Source organism: Cynoglossus semilaevis, chromosome 14 (genome assembly GCF_000523025.1).
Source record: "Cynoglossus semilaevis isolate Cse_v1.0 chromosome 14, Cse_v1.0, whole genome shotgun sequence".
NCBI lineage: Eukaryota > Metazoa > Chordata > Actinopteri > Pleuronectiformes > Cynoglossidae > Cynoglossus > Cynoglossus semilaevis.
The window spans coordinates 16,962,635-16,986,808 of NC_024320.1; the positions used below are offsets into that span (position 1 = coordinate 16,962,635).

At 40.9% G+C, this 24,174-nt stretch overlaps 1 protein-coding gene across 5 annotated transcripts in view; it reads left to right on the top strand.

Moving 5' to 3' along the window:
* The window catches only part of pard3ba (par-3 family cell polarity regulator beta a), a 137,173-nt gene that overhangs the window by 54,260 nt on the left and 58,739 nt on the right, over window positions 1–24,174 (top strand). For all 5 annotated transcript variants that reach the window (XM_025062718.1, XM_008325477.3, XM_008325476.3 and 2 more), the window contains exons 12-17: window positions 1,571–1,732; window positions 2,538–2,618; window positions 7,562–7,682; window positions 9,397–9,538; window positions 11,559–11,641; window positions 16,170–16,217. In XM_025062718.1, the coding sequence (XP_024918486.1) occupies window positions 1,571–1,732; window positions 2,538–2,618; window positions 7,562–7,682; window positions 9,397–9,538; window positions 11,559–11,641; window positions 16,170–16,217 (637 nt within the window). The remainder of the gene's footprint in view (window positions 1–1,570; window positions 1,733–2,537; window positions 2,619–7,561; window positions 7,683–9,396; window positions 9,539–11,558; window positions 11,642–16,169; window positions 16,218–24,174) is intronic.

Sequence of the window (24,174 nt, forward strand, 5' to 3'; positions counted from 1 at the left end):
ATGCTGTACGTTTGGGTTGTCTCTCTCTCTTTCCGTCTGTGTGGCAATGTATGCTAATGAAAAGCAGCTAAAGAGGCCTGATGAGAGTTTGTAGCATTAGAACGCTACAGAGGAGGAAACCGGGGCGTCTCCTGAGGAGCAGTCAAAAAATGTGACCCATTTTCATTAAAGAGTTTTTCGGGCTGCTTCCTCTCAGCGCCCGAGGCTTCAATTTTATATACATAAATAAAATAAGAGCTCCTTTAACTTGGTCCCTGATCACTTCTAAGAGCCTGTGCAAGAAACAGTATTAAATTGACATGTGCTGTGGCCACTAACATGAAGACTGTGGATGCTTCTGTGGATATGATAGATGTATGTGCTTCAGATATGATGCTGACACTGGGATGTGTGTGTATTCCTGGTATAGCTGTACTTGTGAGGACAGCTTTTTGAAAGAGAAAAAAAAATCACTTGAAACGAGACGGGGGTATTTTGAGGTTCAACATTTAGTGAAGAGATTATGTGTGTGCACAGGTGTAAATGTCTGTGCAGTTTTAACTGCTGCTGTCACAGATTGCTTTTTATTCATGAATGGAGAGGGCTCAGTGCACCATGGGAGTTCCCATCAGCAGTCTAGGCCTACAGTAAAGCAAAACCTCTAGGTTTACATGAGTTGGGCAAAATCTTAATCTTAAGTTTTAAAGCGAAAATTATTGTACATTATTTTACAAACTTTTTCCCCAATAAAATACATTTCCCAAACAGAGAATTCCATAAAGAGAACCAGGCTTAAAAAAGCCTTTGAGGACCAGGCCAGTTGGTCTCTTGTTAATAAGATGGAGTCAAAGGGCAGCAGTGGCTATAGTGAACACACACACACACACACAAAGAGACACCGAGAGAGTCTTTGTGTCTCAAATTGACATCCCCTCTCTCTCCGTCTCACACACTCACTCACTGGTGTCTTGCTCCTCTGTACCACAGGCTGCTATTTAAAACACTTAGAAGTGATTTAGTGCCCACAGAGGCTTTTCCATTAGCTGCTCTACGTATTTATCACCGCTCTCCCACTCTCTCTAGATTGCTAACTCCACAATTTTTTTTATTATGCCTTCTCCCTTTTTCCATTTTCTACTCTACATTCGCTCTCACTCTGTCATTCGCCTTTACGCCTTCTCTCACACTCGCTCGCTCACACACACACACACTCCACCACTTTTCTCATCAACTGTGTTATTTTCGTCCTAATGTCTTTCTTTAAGGTTTTCCTCTGAAAGCCTTTGTTGGTAATGACACACACAAATATGTCAGACTTGAATCTAACTGCCGGTCTGCCTTGAAATAAAATATGACACGTAAGCTGAAAATCTATAGTATTAGTTTGATAAACAGGGAGTTTAAAGAAAAAATGAAGTAGACTGAGAAAATCAGCGAGGCACTAGTGGGCGGTGGTTTTGATCAGCTGGCAAAATGAACTGTACGATGGCAGAGGAGTCACTTTCAGTTAGATTTCTTCATTAAGGTGTAGATATCCAAACAACAAATGCTTTAAAATCGACCTGTTCTTATTTTTGTTCCTGTGCTGAAGGACGGACGTTTGACCGTCAACGACCAGCTGGTTGCTGTAAATGGTGAATCGCTGCTGGGACATTCCAACCACACTGCCATGGAGACACTGAGACGTTCCATGTCCTCTGAGGGCAATGCCAGAGGAACCATTCAGCTGGTGGTGCTCCGTGCTCCCAGACAGGTACCACTGGGGCAAATGGGGGGGCAGTACTTTTCAAAAGGTTTTTTTTTTAAATTTATATCTGTAGAGAGGGGGATTTTACCATATTGGACCACCATGATCCCAACCAAGCCCACAGTGAACACACTACACTACACCTTTGATGTTATTTAATAATCTAACACCACATATTCTACTACATAGATGGGCAAAAATACTGAGGATACGGATCAAAAATGTATATAAAAATGTGAAATAATTTGCTTGAGGGTAAAAACTGTATTCTGATGAATAAATTACTGTATATTATTTATGATAAACTAAAGTTTTGAAGGCAACATCAGTTTTACTAAAGTATGTAGATGAATTTCATATCAAGTCAGAGTTCAATTGGAAAGATTTTTCCATGGTATTTTTTACTTGAAAAATGTTACACATTCAGATTTTCCTTGAATTAACTTGACTTGAGGAAGCACGGCCATAAGGAGCCCTGATGTGAGCCGACATTATTCATGAGCAGCTTCTGCAGTTTTGACAGTTAGATCAATGACATTAACCCTTCTCATTAGAATCACTTCTCTCTAATGGAGTGATCATTTTATAGGAAATGAAAGAAACTTTATGGGTAAATGTTACTCTGCATTATTAAACCAGGTTAATATTTTCTGTGCCAAGAAAGCACTTTTTTAAAATGTTAAGCACCATTTGTTTCCCTGTTTCTCAGTAAGTGCAGCAGAGTTGGTGTGCTAAATGCTGCCAGAGAATGTTTAGATTCATCCTTAAATTTAACTCAACTTCTTTTATATCTTTTTTTTTTTTTTAACAGAAGAGTGGTTTTGAACCAGGCAAGACCACAGAAGTCTCCTCCGCTCACCAACACAATCCTCATGCAGGTTCCAGCAATCAGGTACGAATGGGTGACAACTGCCACCAACACCAACCACAGCAGCAGCAGCAGCAGCAGCCAACTCCACCCCACCGCTCCTCCTCTCTCCTCCTTGTAGCGAGGAGGCGAGTGTCCCAACAGCTCAAGCACAATCATAGCTAGAAACCGGAAACACACACCACACACGAAAGGGTTTCCAGCACAAGGAGGGGGTCAGTGGATACATGTTTACATGCAGAGGGACGAGCAGCCTGGTGATGGTGACGCGTACAGGCCTGGTCTGAGGTACGACTGTGGGTTTGACTCCTATAGAAATCAGAGCAGGGAATGGAATTATTCACACTACGGGTTGCCATTTCACACACGCAGCCACACGCTGGATGCCATCCACAGCCGGAGCCGCAGTTACACTGAAGACATCAGGGCACACGCTGGGCAGATGTACGGAGACCCTCTGCCACGGCATAGCAGAACACCTACACACAGTCTGAGCACACACACCTCTGCACACAACTATGACTATGCAAACAGAGGGTTTAGCAGACAACACCACCTTCGACTCTCAGGTGGATTTTGACCTGGTCAGTTTGTCTTCATGTGCCGTGTATTAAGGTTCACCGAATGGAATGAAGCCTCAAAATGACTTGGTTTAAGGCTTTGGTTTTCCAGCAGACATTTAAAGGTTGCCACATAACATGGCAAACCATGGCCTGGAATGGAGAGTTTCAGAGCTTAGGCGATTGGGTGAAAACAACAATTTAAATCCCAGAAATAACATGAAGTTGGAGGCAGGGAGGAAAGGCTACAATGGGCTTGAGAGGCTTTGAAAATCCACTCAGGTAAATACATCTGAAATATTACTGTGTAATTAAAAATTACATAGAAAATATTATGGGAATATATTGTAATTTTTGGTTTTAACAAAGTTCTTGGAGTGAAACAAATGAAACAAACTCAATATTGAAATTCAGTTTAGCTAGAGGAGCTCGCAGGATATCCATTTTTATTTGATTTAGTCTCGTTGTTTTTTCTACATCGTCAACAGTATTAATTTACCTATTTTAAATTGTTCCAAAAGACGCATGTACAACTAAATAAAAATTGGGCCAGGCATTGAGCCTTGGGGGCCGCCTGAAGTAGCATGGCTGCTATTAATGGCACAAAAGTAAAAGTAAAACTGTGTGCAGGGCAGAGGTAAAATCTTCCTGTAAGTTTCAGATGCAGTTTTGTTTTTACTGATGAAGTGGAAGGCGATTACTGTGACTGAACATTAAAACTCTCTTGTTTCATTATCTGTCACAACTTGAACTTTACCTTTTTTCTAAATCTCATCCTGAAGTTCAGTGCTTTAGTGAATGTTGTACAATTTTCTTTCTGTCTCATTCGCTCTGACTCTCTACAGCTCATCACTAAGAATAAAAAAAACTACATCTTCACACTTTATTTTTCCTACCTACACACAGACCCGGGTATATGTGCTCTTTCCTGTTGTTTCCACCTTTGTAATGTTTGATATTAACACTGACTTCTTTATCTTTTCTATATATTTAAAGGAATTGTTCTCTTTTTTTCCTACTGTATTTCCTGTGTTAAATAAAGTTCTAGTCTAAACTCTCCTGCATGTCTCTGTCTCTGTTTCAGTAGCTGTCTTCTCCAGCCTTGACTTTTCCTCTCTCTTTATTAAATCATGTTTGGCCTGATTGTCTTTTTTGTCTTTTTCCGTCCTGTCTTTAATTTATTCCTTCATTCTTTACTCACTCTCCACCCTCCAGTCAGTTTAAAGGACCTAACAGGCAGATGAGCTACAAAGGAGATGTCGATAAAAGACAGATATACGTCTGAAATAGACCTGAAGAAAATTATTTATAAAAATAAAATCATCCGGGATGTTGCGGTTTTCTTTCAGTGACGTGTGATGTGACAGTGACATGTTCAGGATGAAGTGGAGCTAAGCCTCTCAGCACTCTATTGTATGCAGCTGTTGGTTGGATGTTGGGTTGATGGACCCCCTGCCTCCATCACTGCTCTGTGGTTAACGTATTGTTGTGGGATTAGGATATCAGACTCCTCGTCTGTTGGGCTGCAATTGACGCCTGAGGCAACCTGTCAGTGTGTGTAGACGGATGGATGAAAGGACGGATGGACAGCAGCACTGACCATCCAATTTAATACACTAAATATATGCAGATTTTTTGTGTGAAAATGTTTTACTGAAAAGACTAATCATAGAACGAATAATGTGGTCTACTGAGTATTTTTATCTCTGGCCCAGAAGAAAAATGTCAGGTCCAGACAATATCTGTTATTTATTTTGCATTTTCTTGTCTCAAAGTAATATCATTGATATATTTCCGAAGGATATTCCCAATGTTGGGAGGAACACATCATAGTCTGTCTGTAGTGAAGCTTTTTGACCAACACTGATAGTTAAAATGCAGCCCTAAACCATTCCAGAGCTGCCCCACGTGCCTTTCTCGAGTCACTGATTGATCGTCCTTATTTATGACCTGCTGTCAACAAATGTAAATCCAAACTGAATCTAAATCACACTTTACCAATGAGTGTGTCTTTAAATGGTGCAGCTGTTTTTTTTTTTTTAAAAAGCTGCTAAATTTTAGTGACCGACTAAATCGATACAGTTTTAGATAGTTTGTGATAATTATCCATAGAAAATCCATAAAAATTACACTTTGTGATTTCACCTGTAAATAGTCATATGATTTATTCTCTCGGAAAAAAAGCAGAAGCTCAAAGTGATTGACAGCATTAATGCTGTGACACATGAAGACGTGTGGTTGCAGTAATGATGCTCCAGGGACACTGAGAATCCAGCCAACCTTAATGCTTTGAAGTGACAAAGCTACCGTCCCTCCTTTTTGCCGTCATGCATGTAAATATCTTTCTTTGTTTCTTATCCAGTGCCTTTTTTGTGTTGTGTTGTGTTAGCTTTGAGGAGTAGGTTAAAGATATTTACTATTCTGTTCCATTCAGTACTGTTTAATTCCTTCTCTCAGCAGTATCAGTTCAGGACTTAAACATTGTGCTACTGCATTTGTTTTTATTGAGAAGTAAAATCCTAATCCTTAGATTTTAGGAGATAAGTCACCATCCCCTGAGTGTTAGACATTCATTTACTTCATCTGGACAGACCAGGATTACACTGCCATGTTTTCAGCACTGTTGTGCTCTGTGGCCGCTGTTCCAAATAGCTGGTGGTTCTGTACACGTTTGCAATTGGTGCTGTTTCAAAAGCCAACCAGAAATCTGAAAATGTTTCCTCTCAATTATTACCTCACAAAATCTTTACGTTAAAATTCAGGTTAATATTTTATTGTAGTCACTTTTTTAACAATTTTCTCAACGACCTGATCACGTCCAAGACAAGGGAAAAAAAGAGACAGTAGAGGGAGTCACTGCAGATAAGAACAATACATTTACCTCCCAGTTAAATAAATTACTCAATTCTGTGATTTATTTAAGGACGTATTTGCGTACTGGACATGGAAGGCTAGCTAGTAGTTAGGCTGTAGAGGTTCAACGGGAACAGCAGCACAACAATAGCAGTCTGTGTGTGTCTGTGTGTGCCTGTGTGTGCCTGTGTGTGCCTGTGTGTGTCTGTGTGTGCCTGTGTGTGCCTGTGTGTGTCTGTGTGTGCCTGTGTGTGTCTGTGTGTGCCTGTGTGTGCCTGTGTGTGTCTGTGTGTGCCTGTGTGTGCCTGTGTGTGTCTGTGTGTGCCTGTGTGTGTCTGTGTGTGCCTGTGTGTGTCTGTGTGTGCCTGTGTGTGCCTGTGTGTGCCTGTGTGTGCCTGTGTGTGCCTGTGTGTGCCTGTGTGTGTCTGTGTGTGCCTGTGTGTGCCTGTGTGTGTCTGTGTGTGCCTGTGTGTGCCTGTGTGTGCCTGTGTGTGCCTGTGTGTGTCTGTGTGTGACAGCTGTAGCTCCACCTTTTTTGAACAGTTAGAAAGTCATCTTTTATCCTCCACCGTCACTGTCGGTCTCCATCACCATCTGTGGTGAGGTGGGGGATGAAGATGAGGAGCGGGTGTCGGGGGGGCAGGCGGCTTTGTAGTGGTGGACGGCTGTTCGATCACATGCCTGTCAGTGAGTCTCTAATTAGCGTCTTTTCACATGTATGCACAAACAGAGAGGTGTCATTTCCCCCCAGTTACATGTTGTTGATGAAGAATGAAGAAGAATGAAGACATTTTCATCTATTTTTGTTGTAAGAATTCAAACTTTTACTGTAGGTGGTTCTAATTATTGTGTAATAATATATTGAGTATGAAAAATCTGCTCCTCAGACCACTGCTCCACTGTGTCCAGTCGAACAACATCATCAGATGTAATGAGCTGCTGTGTGCTGCTCTGTCCCTGAAAAAACAGTCAAATATCTGTACATTTTGTACGCAAATGTAAAATGGTAAAGTCTGGGTATCATTACTGAGACACTACCTTGGTGTCTCACGAAGAGAGCCAAACAATCCAACCTCTCTGCTTTATTGTTGTTTGTTTGTTTCTCTTTTCCTCTTTGAATTATAAAAATGACACAACTCATCACTGATCACTGTTGAGAAGACTTATTTTCCCCCCATGTCTTTATAATTGAATTACTTGTTCGTGTTCTGTGGGATGTGCAGGAGATTTGCTATTAAATTTAGCTCCAGGTTATTTGCTGCTCTGTGCCACTGATTTCCTGCACGGTTGATGTGCATTTAAATGCCAAGAGAAGGTAAAAAAACCCCCACAAATAATCTCAAGCATATTGTGAGAATCAATATAAACAGTTTTCGGATTAATAACTTTAACATTTTGGTAATTTTAATAGTTTTAGCAGGTCAAAGTTTTCTGGAACTCAGTTTTAAGTGTCCTGATTGTTGCAGAATCAGAAGTCAGTATGTAGTTGAATAGCAACGTTTCTTTCCCTCTTCCTCTCTTTATTTTTCATTCCTCATTGTCTTTTTTCGACAGGACCCTAGGCTTAATTCTGCAGGACCCTCCAGAGCATCGGAGACGGAGACAGGCAGGAACGCCACAGGTCGCATTCCAGCTCCAAACGATAACTACTCACAGAACAGAGAGCCGAGACACGGTGAGGACAATCCTGACTCCGATAATTGTTGTGAGACACTGTTTGTCCACGTTTGTTTGTGTGAACTCTGCTGCTGAGTGACTGGCTGAGTACTCACAGTGTGTGTGTGTGTGTGTGTGTTTGTGGTATCCTGACCAATGTTTATGTGTGGTGGTGGATATGTTCTGATTTATACAGTAGCCAGGTTTATCACTGACACCTGGGAATATTCAAGACAAAACAAGTCGTAGAAATCAATGTTTCAGGTCAGTGTGAATGTTTGTTTGGTTCTGTATGTAAAGATTTGATAGGCCGTTGGAGGTGTAAACCAGTGATTGCTACAAAAATAATTAACTGGCAAAATGATGAATGACTTTGAATGGCGGACTGGAGTGTGCAGACCTCCGCACTTCAAGAAACTCCAGTCTTTTAGAAAAACCAGAGAGAACCTGTTACTGTACTAATATATCTTTCACTACCTCATGTTAGAAGCAGAGTTAAAGTTTAAGATTGTGATTCCATTCACATTTTTCCCTTGTTTAGTGTTGTGTATCAGAAATCATCAGAAATGTTTGATGTCAGGATCACAGGCCAGAAGAGGTTGGAAACCACTGGTGCAGAGTTGATCTTTAAACCTGTGTAAAGGTTCTGCTCAGTACTGCTTACATGAAAAATGAAGAATTACATTTTTGATCTGATCAGAGATTTAAATCAGCTCCTCCACCAGGGTGCGCCCAGGTTTACTGTTGTTCTTCGATGACAAACAGTGAGAGTATTTATCTGAGCTCTGAGGAAGTGTCTGTGGCTGTCAGTAAATGATCACATCGTCTTTATTATCTCCATTCACTGTCTATTCACGGACAGAAAAAGGAAAGTCATTAAGTATGTTTTTCTCCACTTTCTTTCTTCCTGCATACGAGGCTCCTCGCTCTTCGCGTGCTGAAGATCTGACCTTGGAGTCATTACGCTGATGAAACGGCAGCACATTAGCGTAGCAGCGAGCGCGTTGTTGTGTAAAAGGAGAGGGGAAAAATAAAAGAGAGACCATCAAGCTGTTTTAAAATCATTCTCTTCTATTTATCTCTCTATTCATGCTCCATTTTTTCCTCTTTCTTCTCCTCCCCCTCCTCCCCCGCCTCCTCCTTATCCCTCACCCCTCCTCCCACCCCCTGGGATGCAGAAAGTGATGGAAATGCTTTTTTTCTCCATGGATTTGTATTTTTTTTCAAAGCTTGGTGGTTGTTTCAAACATAAAGGAGAAACATGTTGTGCTCATGAGGATTACACTGGATTGATTCAGGAATCAAGAGAGAGTTAGAGGCATGCTGGGAAAAAATTTTTTTTTTTTTAATGTTTTTTTTATTATTACCTTGTTTGAACTCTTATCTTATGAGAGTAATGTTGGTCTAACAAAAGTGGACAAAGCTAAGTCGAGAGTTAGAGGCATGCTGGGAAAAAATATTTTTTTTTTAAATGTTTTTTTTATTATTACCTTGTTTGAACTCTTATCTTATGAGAGTAATGTTGGTCTAACAAAAGTGGACAAAGCTAAGTCACATCAGTCCATCCATCCATCCATCCATCTATCTATCTGTCTATTTGCCATTTTTTAAATCAAAATGTCCAACTTCTGACTTTAAAAGGAACTACAAAACTAAACTGAAAATGAAAAGTAAGAATGATCCCAAAACTAAACATTCATTCCTTGTGCCTCTGTCTTGCGTTCTGCCCTCAGCTCCACATCCAACTGCCACCACCAACGGCAGCTACTCTCAGCACTACAACGAGGACGAGGAGCTGGATTTCCCACGTCCTCCTTCTCCACGCACCATGGAGCAAATAAACCGAAACCTGCGACTGAAGCTTTCTCAGCACAGGTACATACAACACAGTAACCTCCACACCGCCATCCCATAATACCCACGGAGAGAGTGTGCAGGAGACTGCGGCTCCATCAGCACTTTATTAAACTCCACTGCTCGGGAGCAAAGTTATTATGTTCTAATGGCTCTCTCTTCATTCGGCTGCCGGTGTGAGCAGATAAATACGAGTCATTAGACTAAATTACAACACACACATGCATTATTTAAACAAAAGCAGCCCTAATTGCAGTGGCCTGTTTGCATTATGCATAAGAAATGGTGGTGATTGTGAGGCTGGAGTCAGTGTTTCAACAAAGAGGAGCAAACACACTGATTTGAAATTAGTTTTTCACATATTTTCATTTTTTATTCAAGGAATGTTTAAACATGAATCAAACTGTTGTGGTTTTTATTTTAATAAAGGAAAAAAAGTACCGAAATAAAGCCGGCTAGGTCTGGATAAACATTGGACATTAAAGTGTCAAGAGATGATGATGATGATGAAGATGACAATTGTTATTATTGAACTCCATAATATATATATTGTGTTATATAATATATAATTGTTTTGTAAATAACATCAAAAACAGTTTATAATATATACTATATTACAATAGATAATTTTCAAAGCCCATATATGAATTGTTTTAATATATAATATATATTACAAAGTAATATTATAACATATATAATATGATGTATATATTATAATACAGATAGTCTGTAAATAGATAAAAAAACTAAAATTCTGTTAGCGTCAGAAAAAAGAAAAATCTAAATTTTAGGGAAGCGTTTAGCTAACATAGCTATCAAACAAAGTTAGCTTGGAGAAATACCATACCAAACCAAGGAAATTTAAAAACCTACAAGCTAAAGATTAGCCTGTAAAAGAACCAATTTTAAAGTAGGGAATATTATTATAACTGAAATGAATTATTAAATAAACCAAACAATATAATATTTACCAAAAAGTAAGAACTATTAAAAAATAAAGCTAACTAGAAAATCATTAAAACAACATTTTCCATAACACAAATGAATTTCACACTAAGGTTCATTCAATTATAAGGCAAAAATAAGAAATAAAGGCTTTAAAGCAGCTTTAAAAAATGAGCTTTAAAGTTAGCCAAAAAAACAAAACAAAACAAAAGAAAAACTAGATAAAACTAGTCAAAAGGTTAAAAAAAGAAACTGATAATAGATTAGTGCTTGTGCTGGAAAACTGGTCATATTCCAAGAACTACTGTTTGTTATTATTTCTAGTTTTCACAGCAGTTTGTTGGAGAGTGTGTTTGTTGTTTATCCCTCTGTGGACAAAGTTTGACTGTTTCTCCGTTTTCTTCAGTGACGACAGTAGATGCTATTGTTCTAGTGAGTCACACCATCTGGAAGTGAGGAAATCCAATCGTCTGTTCTTCAACCTGGGTTCCTGTTTGTGTATGTGTATGTGCGTGCACATGTGTGTGTACGTGCGTATGTGTGAGGAGTTAAATTTATTTTTCCCTGACTTGTGTGTTTGGTTTCAACACAACACAATATCCACATTGTTGGTTTATTCAGTTTTTTTTTTTTTTTTGCTTTTCACAGCCCTGATTTCTGGAGATAATTTATCTTTTGCTCATGTCAGACTGTTTTCTGATGAAGAAATGATAACACACATCCTTATAGTGGGCGCTGTTGTCATCAGAAAAAAAGCATCTGACATGAATGTGTAATTGAACGTCAATTCAAAACTTTTATAAACCCAGTTTGTATCCCTGTTGTTTGTTGCTGGAGTTCACGTAGGAAATCAGTTTTTATCCAAACCAAAGTCTTTGGAAACTCTGATAAACGATTCTCTCTATGGAGGAGTTGTGTCATTCTGGGGCTTCTTCATTAAAAATTCAATACAGAAGCCTGGAGTGGACTGTAGCCAAAAGAGCTGAACAACTAACAATTCAAAAGTGAATTTGAAAAGAATAAATGTACAAGGATCTAAAAGCTTTAACCCTTTCTTTGGACAATTGAACCCTGATCCACTTTGATTTTTTTGCAGTGATTCTCAGATGCCTCAACACCAGCTGATCAACAACATGGACAACCATCCTCGCAGCAGAGAATCCAAAAGCATGGATATGGGTGAGAGCGCACACACACACACACACACACACACACGAATACTGCTTTATATAATTTGCCCCCATTCAACATAGTCATTTATTCTGTGTTGCCCTACACTGTTGATAAATAAGACAGATATGAACCTAAATCCTAATTCCTAATCCCTCACTCTAATCTGATACTAATCCTAACATTGAACCAAATCTTGAACCTCAGACATCTGTCTCAGTCAGTGGAGAACTGCAAAATGTCCCCACAGCAGTAGTATTGTTCCAGAGCCAATGTCCCCACAAATACACCACGTAGTAACACCAAGGTCAAACAGACACACACACACCTAGAGAGAGAGTGAGAGAGAGAGAGAGAGAGAGGATCGTACATAATATCCTATCAGTGCATTCCTCACTTCTCATATTTAGCCGTCACCTATTATCCCCCTGTCTGAGGGGATTTGAACTCATGACCTCCTTAAACCCAGGGGCTTTCCTGTAGACTAGATGAACGTGTCTGTAGTGTGTGTGTGTGTTTGTGTATGTTTGTGTGTCACATGTCTCACTGTGGGTGTGACCAGTCTATTTGTGTATAAATAAAAGGTTTAGGTCTGTGTGTGTGTGTGTGTGTGTGTGTGTGTGTGTGTGTGTGTGTGTGTGTGTGTGTGTGTGTTAATATTGGAAGTGATGAAGCTCATTTCCTCCTGCTGACCCTGCTGACCTCTCCTTCTTCCCTCTCTTCATTTCATCTTCTCTCTCAGCTCCACGTCTCAGTGTCTCCACTTTGATACTTCAATTTTCCTGCTCATTTCTCCTTTCTTCTCCACACGATCAGCACTGTTTCTCCCCCAGGTGTTTACTCCACCTCGGTTTACTTCTCCGCTCCTTCTACTTCTTCTTCTGGGCTTCTATGATTTCTAATCCCGTTTCATTAGGCTTTAGTGGATAGGCTTTCCTTCTGCAGACGCGACACTGCCACCCAGGCTGATGGGCTTTCATTTTGGACAGGGGTGGTCTTCAAACACACACAAACAGGGTCCACTGCTAAAAACAACCTCTTCGTGTCTGCCCCATCTGTCTCCTTCATCTCCTTCTCTGTCTTTGCTCCATCACAGTCTGTTCAGAATGTTGAGAAGAGCAAAACCTGGTTAACACAACATATACGGAGACAGTCGTGGATCAACTCCTGAAAACTGTGGTTTTAATGGTTGTATGGGGAACGAGGTTGTTGAAAACAAAACAATCAAAAAAACATAAAGTTAGAAAAAAAACCCTGAAAGTCAAGCCTTTGTTGTCCAGTTAGTGTTGGTGTTGTTTTTGACTAATTTAAACAGACGCCTGTAGAGGAGGATCCTAAACTCGCTGCTAGTGCATCATTTTCTAACCCTCAGTTCAGTTCAAAATCCACAGTAAATCAATGAGCCCTGTAGTTGCTGAGCGGAAGCAGTGATGCCGTCGCCGTCCTAGGGAAAACGCAGGACCTTACACACACTTCACCTCCATCACTGTTAGTTGAACTTTCCATTGTAGTACTTTCTCTCTTCAGTACTGCAGTAGTGCGACCACACTCTGTCCTGACCTGACACACACCCCCAGATACTCCCAGTTCGCCCCCCCCCCCCCCCCCCCTACTGGGCTTTTGCTAGAATCTCTGTCGGAGTGTTGCGTTTTTTCCTCTTCTTTCTGACACGTCGGCTCCAGGAGCCTGCTCTGCTTCACTGCTAGCTTTCTCTGTAAAGCGGCGCAGGTTAGCTTTTTTTTTCTCCTTTTTTTTTTATTAACACCACTTGACAGAGCAGCTCTTATTGACCTTGAACGCCTCAGCAAATATGCTGTGTTTACTCAGAGCTTTTTACTGACAGAAATCCTCAACCTCAAACACACCGTCTGCCCACGCCGGGATGAATGGCAAAGTCACCGACACTCTTCACGTACAAACGTCTGCCTTTTGACTGGAGTGCCGTCGATTCCTTTCTACACTGAGGAGAGAATTCCTCGCTTTTAACACCTGAAAGAGCTGCATTTCCATTTCCCTACCGTTCGCACAGTTTTGAAGCCATGAACAGTTGTGAAAACAAGTGTAATGAATACGATTTAGCAGCAAATGTGACTGTGATTCAGGAAGTGGAATGAGCTGTGATGGAAACTAATGCTTTTATCAAACTAGAAAGCTGCAGGCTGACATGGAAAATGCTCTGTATGGGCTGGCTTTGAGCTGCTTCAAGTCAATTGAAACGTCAAACCTTTTAGCCCAAGCGGCACATTCTGCAGCTGTATGGTGTGAAGATGAATTTAAAGGAAAATGCCACTGCAGTTGAGTCATCCACTCGCACCCCGTTTTTCACATTCCTCACTGACTGTAATTGTATTTATGAGGATCGAGACTTTGTGACGTCTGGGCGTGAGCACCATGCAAAATAAAGCGAAGAAGAAATGGACTGGAGGAGGAGGAGAGCTGGTGCTCGGGCGCAGCATCAACGGAAACTCTACAGTTGTAGAGGTGTTCTGGGAAAGTGCTGCTCACTGTGAGTCAGACAGTGTTCAACTTTTAGATGTTCACACCTGTCAGGTCAGGGCTTGATGAGGAGCCTGCTAAGAGGTGATTGAACCATTTTACCTCCCAGAGTCGTCTCTACGTCGTTATCTCCCTGACCTTCCCTGGGTATTTTTTTATTCTCTCTCCTCCTTTTTCACCGTTCCTTCTCTTTGTTTTCCCCAGTGATTCCTGCCTTGGTTTTTCCTTTTCTCTTTATATCGCACCTTTACACTTATTTTTTGTCTTTAAACATTTTCTTATTCTCTGCCTTTGTCCTTTAAGAGTCCAAATGCATCGTAAATATGTCCTCTGAGACGTCTTCCTCCAGTTTGTTCCTTATGGCACAGAAAAAGTTCAATTTTATTATTGTTTTTATTTTACCTATATTCGATGTAGCCTCGTTCTTTTTGGAACACACACACACACACACACACACACACACATACACACACCTACGTGACCCCACGTCTGTCACTTCCACGTCTCCATTAATTTCTTTCTTTATTCAACCCCTTCAGTAATCTCGCTCCTTCTCATTTTCTCTCTCTTACATCTTCTCTGCCTGCTGGGAAAAATAGACCTCATAAAAAATGAAAAGGATTATTTAAGAGAAATAGCCGGGCAATAAAACCCTATTATTGTATCCCATGTTGCACTGCTTGTGGTGATAGCTGCTGCTGCCGCGGCTGACCCCACCTGAAGTCCAATTCAGTTACTGTGGTTTTTCTGTCTCCTTTCTTTATTGTTTCTGTCTTTGTTCATTATGTATTGTTTATCATATTTCCATTCACACAATCTCAGACTGTTTGTTTTTTTGTTCCTCCTCTGCCTTTCCTTCTCTCTCCCTGTCTCAATTTGTCTGTCTTTTTTCTAATTGAAAGTCCTTCAGTCTTTTTAATGATGTCACAGCAGCCTACAGGCTACAGTGGACTCTCCACTGTTGGCTGCAGACACTCAGTGTTGGACCTGTCCCCAGTCCTTCAAAACACAAAGTGTCTTCTGCAGAAACTGAAATGTTTAAAAATGAGACTCATCAGTCCTGAGCACCATGTTTTTGTGCCTGGTTCAGTTGCTCTTTGGCTGTTTTATCCATTCAGGCCACATCTGGCCAGACTTTTCCAACCATTTGATGACTGGTCCATCCAATCCTGTCTCATCTGAATCCAATAAGTAATCTCAGCTGAAGACACGGTCCAAAATCTGTTGATTAGAAAGGGAAGTGTTCAAGATGTGTCTGTAATCTCCTACACCAACAGTCTGCTCCGTGTATTTGTGGTAGACTGAGAACTCTTTTATATTATTTTAGGTATTGTCTGTTAGCATATGAACTAGAGCTTCACAAATTGATAGCAAACACTGTTAGCAGATGTATAATCAACTACTGAAGGTTTACAGATAACCTTAGTGTTATAGAAGCAGGGTACCACCTCTTTGTGCTAGCTGTAGGGCTGCTCCTCACTCATTTCTTCTGAACAGCTAATGCTTTTTTTTCAATTGGAACAATGATCATCTGACTGTCAAGTCAAGAACCAACCCCTGATTGTCTGATTCATTTAAATTGTTGTCTTTCTTTCTTGGTGATTCCGTTGACAAATTCTACGAACCCATCTGCCTGATGACATCACACTCATCTCATGCTACTATCAATTTCTGTGTACTGTCTGCTGCGTCGTTATGGTGCTAATGACTTCCAGGGCAGAGCTTAGTACACAATGTTCTTTCTCTTAAGTATCGCGGGTAACACTGAACTCATCCAGGTGTGTATCTGTGAATCCAATCGATTAGTGATACTGATCATGGAATTCGATTTCTATCCCTAGTGGTTGATCATACACCAAAACATAGTCTTGTGAATCTGACTTTGTGCAGCAATAGATGCTGCTGTAGAGATGAAGGGCAGTCAACACCAATACTGATGTCATTGAGGTTGATCTTCTCATCTTCTGTCAACGAAACAGTCAAACTGTTCCACATATGTTTGCTTCTAATGATGTATCTCCTATGTTTTCATTTGTTCCAGTGGCGGACGAGAGCAACGTTGCATCTTTGGTCGCACAGAAGAAGAAAGGTACGTATTTGTTGTTTGTTGTTGTTTTCACAGCACATGTACGTATAAGATTATTTTGTATTGAATTCCATTGAATGCTTTTCTCCGGCAGAAACTCTAAAACACACTTTAGTTTACCACAGTGTTTACTACAATGCAGGTAATAAACTACTGTGCTCAAAGTCACGTAATGAGGAAAATAATTATCTTTACCCTGTGGGGCAATAGTGTGACTCATCACTGATGTGATTTTAATGGATTTTTGGGCCACGTGGCTCTGGGCTACTGTGGGCAGCTTGTTGTTCGAATCACTTCACTAATCACCCAGAAAATGCCTGAAAATGTTAAGTCCACGTTTGTGAAGAAATCAGAACAAATGTCCGTGAATGTTTAGGTTTAGGTTCTTAAAAAAGATAAACTCTGGAGTGATAGATTTTATTGTCAATTTTAAAATATGTGCTGGACATACAGAGGAATTAAAACTGTGTTTCCCACGTGCCATGATGACACAAGACTAAAAGAACTAGAAAGTAGATGGTTCAAAAATGTTGACTGATGTGTTCCTGCAGTCTATGATGAGACAACCAGCAAAACGGCATCAAACACCAATTGGTTTTAGCCTTTTTCAGACGTGATGTTTTTATTACAACACAGCCATTTCTGACCATTCAATAAGACCTGACTTTAAACTGAATCACTTCAGACAACCACAAGTCCAGTTAAAGCAAATCTAATTCATGTTATGGCCAATCAAAGCTCCACTCCAATTAGAGAGCCGTCCCATCATTCCTGCCGTTCCTGCGTCAGTGTGTTAGTGCACTGGGCTCCATCAGAAGGCGCTGCTCTGGCAGTAATTGTGTTTAGCTGTTTAGATGTATGAGTGAACAGGGACGTACAGCCTCTATGTATTTAACCACAAACCAGATGAATGGCTTTAAAAGCTGGACGGGACCTAAAAGGCCATTTCATAATTACTGCTGGCCTCTGCTGGATCACAGCAGCGCGGCCGAGTGGAAAAGTATGGATGAGGGCTTGAGCCAAGTGTGCGGAGTGGGACGTGTGCCATTTATAAACCTGAGGAGGAGGAGGGTGAAAGATGAAGGAGTAGAATAGAGTTGGTTAAATGAGGTAAAAGTGCAGAGTAAACCATTTCATCTGCCTGTCAGTATGGAACCACACTTAGCCCTAGGATTATTTTAGGTATTGTCTGTTAGCATTTGAACAGTACCAGATTATACATCGCCAACTATTGAAGTTATACCGATAACCTTAATCTTATAGAAGCAGGATTTTTATGGCTTTCTCAAATCTCAAAGATTTCCAGGCTTAGATCAATGTCTAACATGTACATAATGTTGACGACAAAAATGTAAAAATACAATATTTTTGGTCTATTTATGCTAAGGGATTTTCAGTGATGTTTTACATAGTAATTTAGTTTAGTCCAGTGTTCTCACACACCCAAGCCTCTTCACATTCATCTTTTATATCTCAAGCTTTTCCAGATTTTATGGACCCGTGGCCAGGACATTGGTCTGTAATCCAATCTGTTTCCTTATGCAGACCTGGTGGTAGTATGTCACCAACTTTGATTCAAGTCTGTGCCTTGTTGCCAGAGAAACCAGTGACCCAAAGTCAGTTCTGGTCTTCACTACGTAAGGTTTTATTTTAAAATATATTCACTGAAAAACATATTCACACCTATTCACTGTGAGGAAAGGGTTCTTTGGGTTAAATCAGTCTCCCTTCCTTTATGTAAACATGGCCGATGATTTTAAGGCCAGATAGCTGTTCTTTTTTTAACCAAAATATATACTGATAGTCTCTGTCACCTTTCTTGTCTTAAGTTTTTAAAAAAGTTTTCTTAAGTGTAACTCTGGCTGACAGTCAAAGTTTGTTTTGGTCTGAACCCTCTTTATTGTCCGTCATCCCTAGTCCTAAACACCAGACTGATCTGGGATATTCTCAAAAGTTATTTTGGAGGTCTCCTAAATAAAGCCGTTTCGTTCAGAAACGTTGTTTCATGACAGTTTAGAACTGGAGCATCCAACTAATCTAGGCCTTAACAGAGGATGGAGAGAGACAGAGAGAGAGAGAGAGAGAGAGATGAGGGGGATAGAAAGATCTGCAGGTCCACAGAATCCAAACATGTGAACCTAGGAAAGGTAAAAGGTGAAGATGTGGGGTGGGGAGAACACACACTGAGAGCTGGAGACGGAATAATCAAGACAGATGTGATTATTCTGACCGACCTGGAGAAGGAAAGTGGTGGCAAAGATGAAAGCAAAGAAAAATAGCCAGGAAAATGCTAAAAGCTCTATTGAAAATTGAGGCTTCTGAGATGAGAGAAGTTAAATCAGAAAGTGGAGAGAGGAATGGTTTAGAGTAAGTGACAGAGAAAGATGGAGGGTTGGAGATTTGAAGCTCTCCTGGAAGTGGCTGGGGCCAGAGAGGAAAGAGGGTTTTTATCCAGATTAAAGAAGCCGAGCAGAGCCTTTTATGACCATCCGCCTAATGAAATATGTCAAAGCCCATAAAGAAAGACCAAGGCCATTTATGAGGAGGGGCGGAGGAGCAGGAAGCTGGGCAAAAACACAGCGTCAGCAGAAAATGAAAAGCATGCAAAAGCCCTGTCAATACGCATTAGCTAAGATGTCAACGCCGAGAAGATGGAGGGAGGAGGGAAGAAAGAGGGATGGAAAAAAAAAGAACGTGAGTGCAGAGAAATGGATGACTTTATTTACGGTGAGGGTTATGGGCACTGATCAGAAATGCCAAGAATTTCATGGCAGCAGGGCGTGGAGGAGGGAGGAGGATGAGCAAGAGAGGGTGGAGGGAGGAGGGGTGAGTAATTCGTGGGAATGCTGCGCGTGGGAGATCTGAGGTCAGCAGCAGCGCTTGGGAAATGTGTGTTTCATAAGCAACAGGCTTAACAGCAGCTTCAGGTGGCTGTAAGAGGCCAGTGTGTGTGTGTGTGTGTTAATATTTGTTTGAGAATCAAATCTGACATCATAAATGGTTTAAAGACAGTGGAGAGTGAGGAGGAGAGGAAGATCCTGAGATGTTTATTGGCAGTGACCAGGATGGAGCGGCTGAGCGCAGAGCAGATTGAAGAAAGTTTAGAAAAAGTTTGGAGAAGTGGGATTGAGATGTTTCTGAGGACAAATGTCAGTGATGTTGAAAACAAAACTTTAAGCCTTTAAATTCTTCAACATCCAAACCTCATGGATAAACGTTTTTCTCATATTCAAAGCAAACACTGACTGTGCTGTGCTGTGCTGTTCCTGCTTCTTAAATCTTAATGATATTTATTTATTCCTTTCATTCATTAATTTTAAATGAAAAATGAATATACAGGAAAACAATAAAACTGGTCTGTTTACTACAACAGATGTTCACGACGTCAGGACCTCGGGCTGATCACTCTCTGTTAAAGACACTGAACATTACAGAACACTCCTGGAAGGAGTTAATTGCCTTTGGTTTGTGGTTCATTGAAACTCATTTATTTCATTAGAGAAGTAATAAGTGAATTACAGTCACAGAGATTTTAATCTTTCTTCATCCTTTGTACGTTTACTGAGCACTTCGTCTCTAATATTCAAGGTTTTCTCTCTATTTTCCTGTGTAGTTTGTGACCACAGAGCCTGACTGCCAACTGGAATGTTTTTTCTATAATGCTTACGAAACTCAAGCGTTGACTCAGACTTGACGCGTCAAATGTTTGGAACATTTGTGTAATAAGGTGAACGTGCGCGTCTGAACCAGCCCTCACTCAGTCTGGATTGTTTCCACTCTCATACAGTGAATGTAACACGCATTAAACTGCCAGCAGGGAATGTGGTGTTCTGTTCCTGGAAACAATGAAAGCCACGTTTTTATATTTCAACATTAGACCAGACTTTTCCAGGTACAAGAAAGTAGGAGTGCGTGCAGAAGAATAAACGGCGTGTGGAGCTGAATTGTTCTGCTGTAGAGCTGCTGTCAGCCCAGGCAGGATGAAAACACCGTAGGCCACCTGACCTGAACCACTGTAGAGCAGCAGGAGATCAGGAGCTTAAGATCTTCACAAGTTCACTTTGTCTCGGCCGGAGGCAGGTGGAGGAGGGAAAGGAGGGAGAAGGAAAACAGAATAACTGTGCAATACTAAAAGATAGATGGAAGGAAGGAAAAAAGAGAGAAGGATGAAGAGAAGGTGGTCAGAGTAAAGGAAGGGATACAAGAAGAAAGAAGAAAGGAGGATAGAAAGGAAGTGAAGGAAGGATGAAGAGAGGGAGGAAAAACAAGGCTGGAGGAAAGGATGAAAGGAAGGAACAAATAAATAAACAACGATAGAAAAGAAGGAAGTAGGAGAGGAAAATAAACTAAGGACAAAACAGGTATATACATGACTTAGGGAGCGACCTTCAATTGAACACAGAACAATATGCTCACAGAAAAAAACTATAAACTTCAACTAAATAATCCTCCTTGATTGGAAAGAATACACTTTGTTTGGTTGACCATCTTGTATTTAGCAGATTGGAGAAAATGGTAATGGTTAAAAATGTCTTAATGACACACCCCACAGCCCAGGGGTCAGGGACCTTTGCTATAGAGGCTCAAGTTTTTCCGACCCCTCAAATATTCGCTTCACAACCAATGGAATGTATTCTTTGAGGGGAGTTTGTGGCAGTTAAAAATGTATGTCAGTAGAGAAAGAAGCGTCTGACATTTTTTGGTCATGTCCGCAAAGCATGACTTTTCAGTTTAGTGTCACTTTGGGGCTGAGACATTTGTTGAATAATTCAGTTCTTCAGAGCCATTCAGGAATGCTCTAATGTTGTCTAATAACCAGCCTTAAAATATTCTGAACTCCTTATTCAGCGGGCTAAGGCTAAGCTGAGGCCGAAGATTAGCAATACCAGAAACAGCTGTGGGCTCAGTGCGAGCTGAAGGTGAGGGCACCAGACCTTATTGTGGTTCTATTGTTAATGTAGGTTGTAGTTCAACCATATCAAAAGCTTCCTTTGAATTAAATGTCAGTGTTGGAGAGAAAAGGCTCCTCCTTCAGACTTGTAGCACTTTGGTAAATGCTTGCATTCGGTTCAATTCAATAACCCTTACAAAGCTGACATCAGGCTTTCCTTTTTACTGCTGTGTAGTTTTCATGTGTGTGTGTGTCTATTTGTTAGGGGTTGTGTGTTTTATAGCCCAGTGCAGGTCAGGTCCTGTTTTATTGGTCTCCAGAAGAACAGCGACACATTTTATTGGCCCAGTCTGAGATTGGATTCTAGATGGAAAACGTGCACGTGTGTCTTCCAGCCATGGTGATCTCCTCCCTTTTTTGTCTTACATGTGTGGAGCTAAATGGTCTCCCTGGCAACTCGCCATCCCTGCTCCCCACACCTACCTTCTTGGTACCAACACTGCTGCCATCCACAGCCTTTTTTTTTGTAAATGGAGGGGCCACTTTTGGTAACCATGGCAACCTTTTAGCCAGACTAAATGATTTGCTGCAAAGCCCAATCTCGTGCAACTGATAGGAACATGTTAAAACCCAGCTAAGGTTCTCTCTCTCTCTCTCTCTCTCTCTCTCTCTCTCTCTGTGTGTGTGTGGGGGGATATACAGTATAAAAATCACTATTCCTTATATATCAACATGCAGCATTAGTATTCAGTTATTCCCTATTTTATATTGTGCTGTGTTCATTAGCCCGGAGGCTACAACCTGTATCTTTCAAGTAATTGGGATCGTTCTTGGTGAAAATGTTGAAATGAAGGTGACGTCACACCCAGTACTAGGTGACAGTAATGTATCTTTAAACCTACCGTAACTTCTTTTAAAAACCCCAAAAATAAGAGGCAGGGTAGGAGTTAATAGTGTGATTAGTGTAGCTCAGCTTAGCCCAGAATTGCTGAAAACATTTTTTAGCAACAAATCTTCTAATATAACCTGTTGTTGTGGCAGTATTATTTCATGTAAAGTCTTCGAGTTGGTGGTTTGTTTTTAAACCTTTTGTAATTGTTTTTACTCATACTTGTTACATGGATGTGCTTGAAAAAGGCAGCTGAACTCTGTGCTATATTTACCCGTCTAGGTGTACTGTCGCCAAGGCCAGCAAGCAGTGATTGACAGTTGATCCAGACGTGGCTTCAAGCCTCAGTCTAGTATTTTTGTTTTTGGTGAATACGGGTTTAGCCCTTGTTGTTTCTCTGGTTTATTTAACACTGACAACAGTCTGGTGTGGGGCACACACACACACGCACACACACACCGCTTGTCTTACAAAGCCTGGAATTAGAATGTTTTTGGGTTAATTTATTCTTCTGCTCACTGAGTGAAATAATTAAAGAGCTGTGTGCAGCTGACTTCTCCAAATTACTGATTTTGTTCTTGGTTGCTGGAAAGCACGGTACTGAGATTATCTTCAATATTCACATAGATCCCAATGATCATAATCTAATGGAGTGGTGACTAATGTTACGTTACTGGAAATGTATCAACATGTATAATTTATGCTGAACGTGTCTCAGGTTTCAAATGTGTGATGCTGTCATTTTTATTTTTAAAACTTCAACTCTGTTAGTTTCAAAGCAGCAGTGTAAGGCACTGGTCCTGTCAGCACAGCAGGACCTGAGGCAACGTTCCAGACAAGGAGTTCACTGCTGTCTCCGCAGCACTCACACACACTCACACACACACACACACACATCAGCACTGTTGGATATCACCAGGTGCACGCTGTAAAACAAGAAGGCAGGAAGACGTTTTTAGCAAACCAGGAAGTGCAGTTGACTGAGGTATTGACACCTTGTCATTACTGACTGTTCAGAGCTGCTGTTTGTGAGAACACACGGAGACACAGAAAGTTGTTCTGGAATAAATTTGAGCTTCTTGTTTTTAGAACCATGCCAACTTGATCCAGTTTACCTGAACCAAAGATTCTACATTCATGCTTCAACGTTGCAAACGAATATTAAAGCTCCCTTCAAAATGTCCAAGATATGAGTTACAATAGTAAGTGTACTTAGTTTGGCCAGTCTAAGCTAGTCAACTTTTAACTCAATAAAGAGAAAAAAAGAACATGCCGACATTTACTTCCGAGGCCCATTACAATGACCTGAGATAAAGATTTGGATGATTCTTTCAAACACTTGTACGGTCCAATAGACTTTCAGGTTCCCAAACATCATCCTTTGGTCTCTCACTTTAAACCAATAAAAACTCAGCCTGGTTATTTAAAATTCACTTTCTAGGAATGACCTGAGATCTCTGTGCTCGCTGCCTGCTGATGCAGACGGTGATGAAAGCCTATCCAAACGTCGTGTCAGCTCCTGATCTCAGAGTGACGAGTGTCACAGCTGTGAAGGGCATTGCCAATGGTGCAGGGGCTGCTCTGCCACTCGGCTGTTTGTCAAGCGTGTGCACCAGCTTGAATCGGTCTGCAATCAGGCAGACACGATGGGAATGGATCCGTTAGGAGCATCTGCTGGCACAGTGGGCAGCAATATGTGATAAACGCCGATTTCACCCTCCATTGGGTCGAGCTGGCGCTGATAGCCACCTCTCCTCTGCTCATCTATCCTCTCAAACCCTCATTATTCATTTACCACAACCCTGAAGACGCCTGACATGCATGAAATGAGGGTGATCACATGGCAAAAACATGTCTGTGACAGTGAATCCTGATGAGATCCAGTCCCAGATTTCGTCTGGACCAGTGAAGAATACTCGGCCAACTTTTGTGGCGTTAGTGTTTCCTTCACATAATTAATAAAAAGATAACATTTTGCGTTAAAAGAAAACATTCCCAACTGTGCTTCCACACGTACAAAGTCATTTGTTTCTTTGAATTGCAGTTTAAACCTGGACAATAGGAGGTGATCCTGTCAGGCTCTGAGCTGGGCAGCCATCATTGCATTTGTGACATGAATCCTCCTTAAGTCGAGCCTTTTATTCCTAAACCCCTCTTCTATGTATTCTCCATAAATCTCA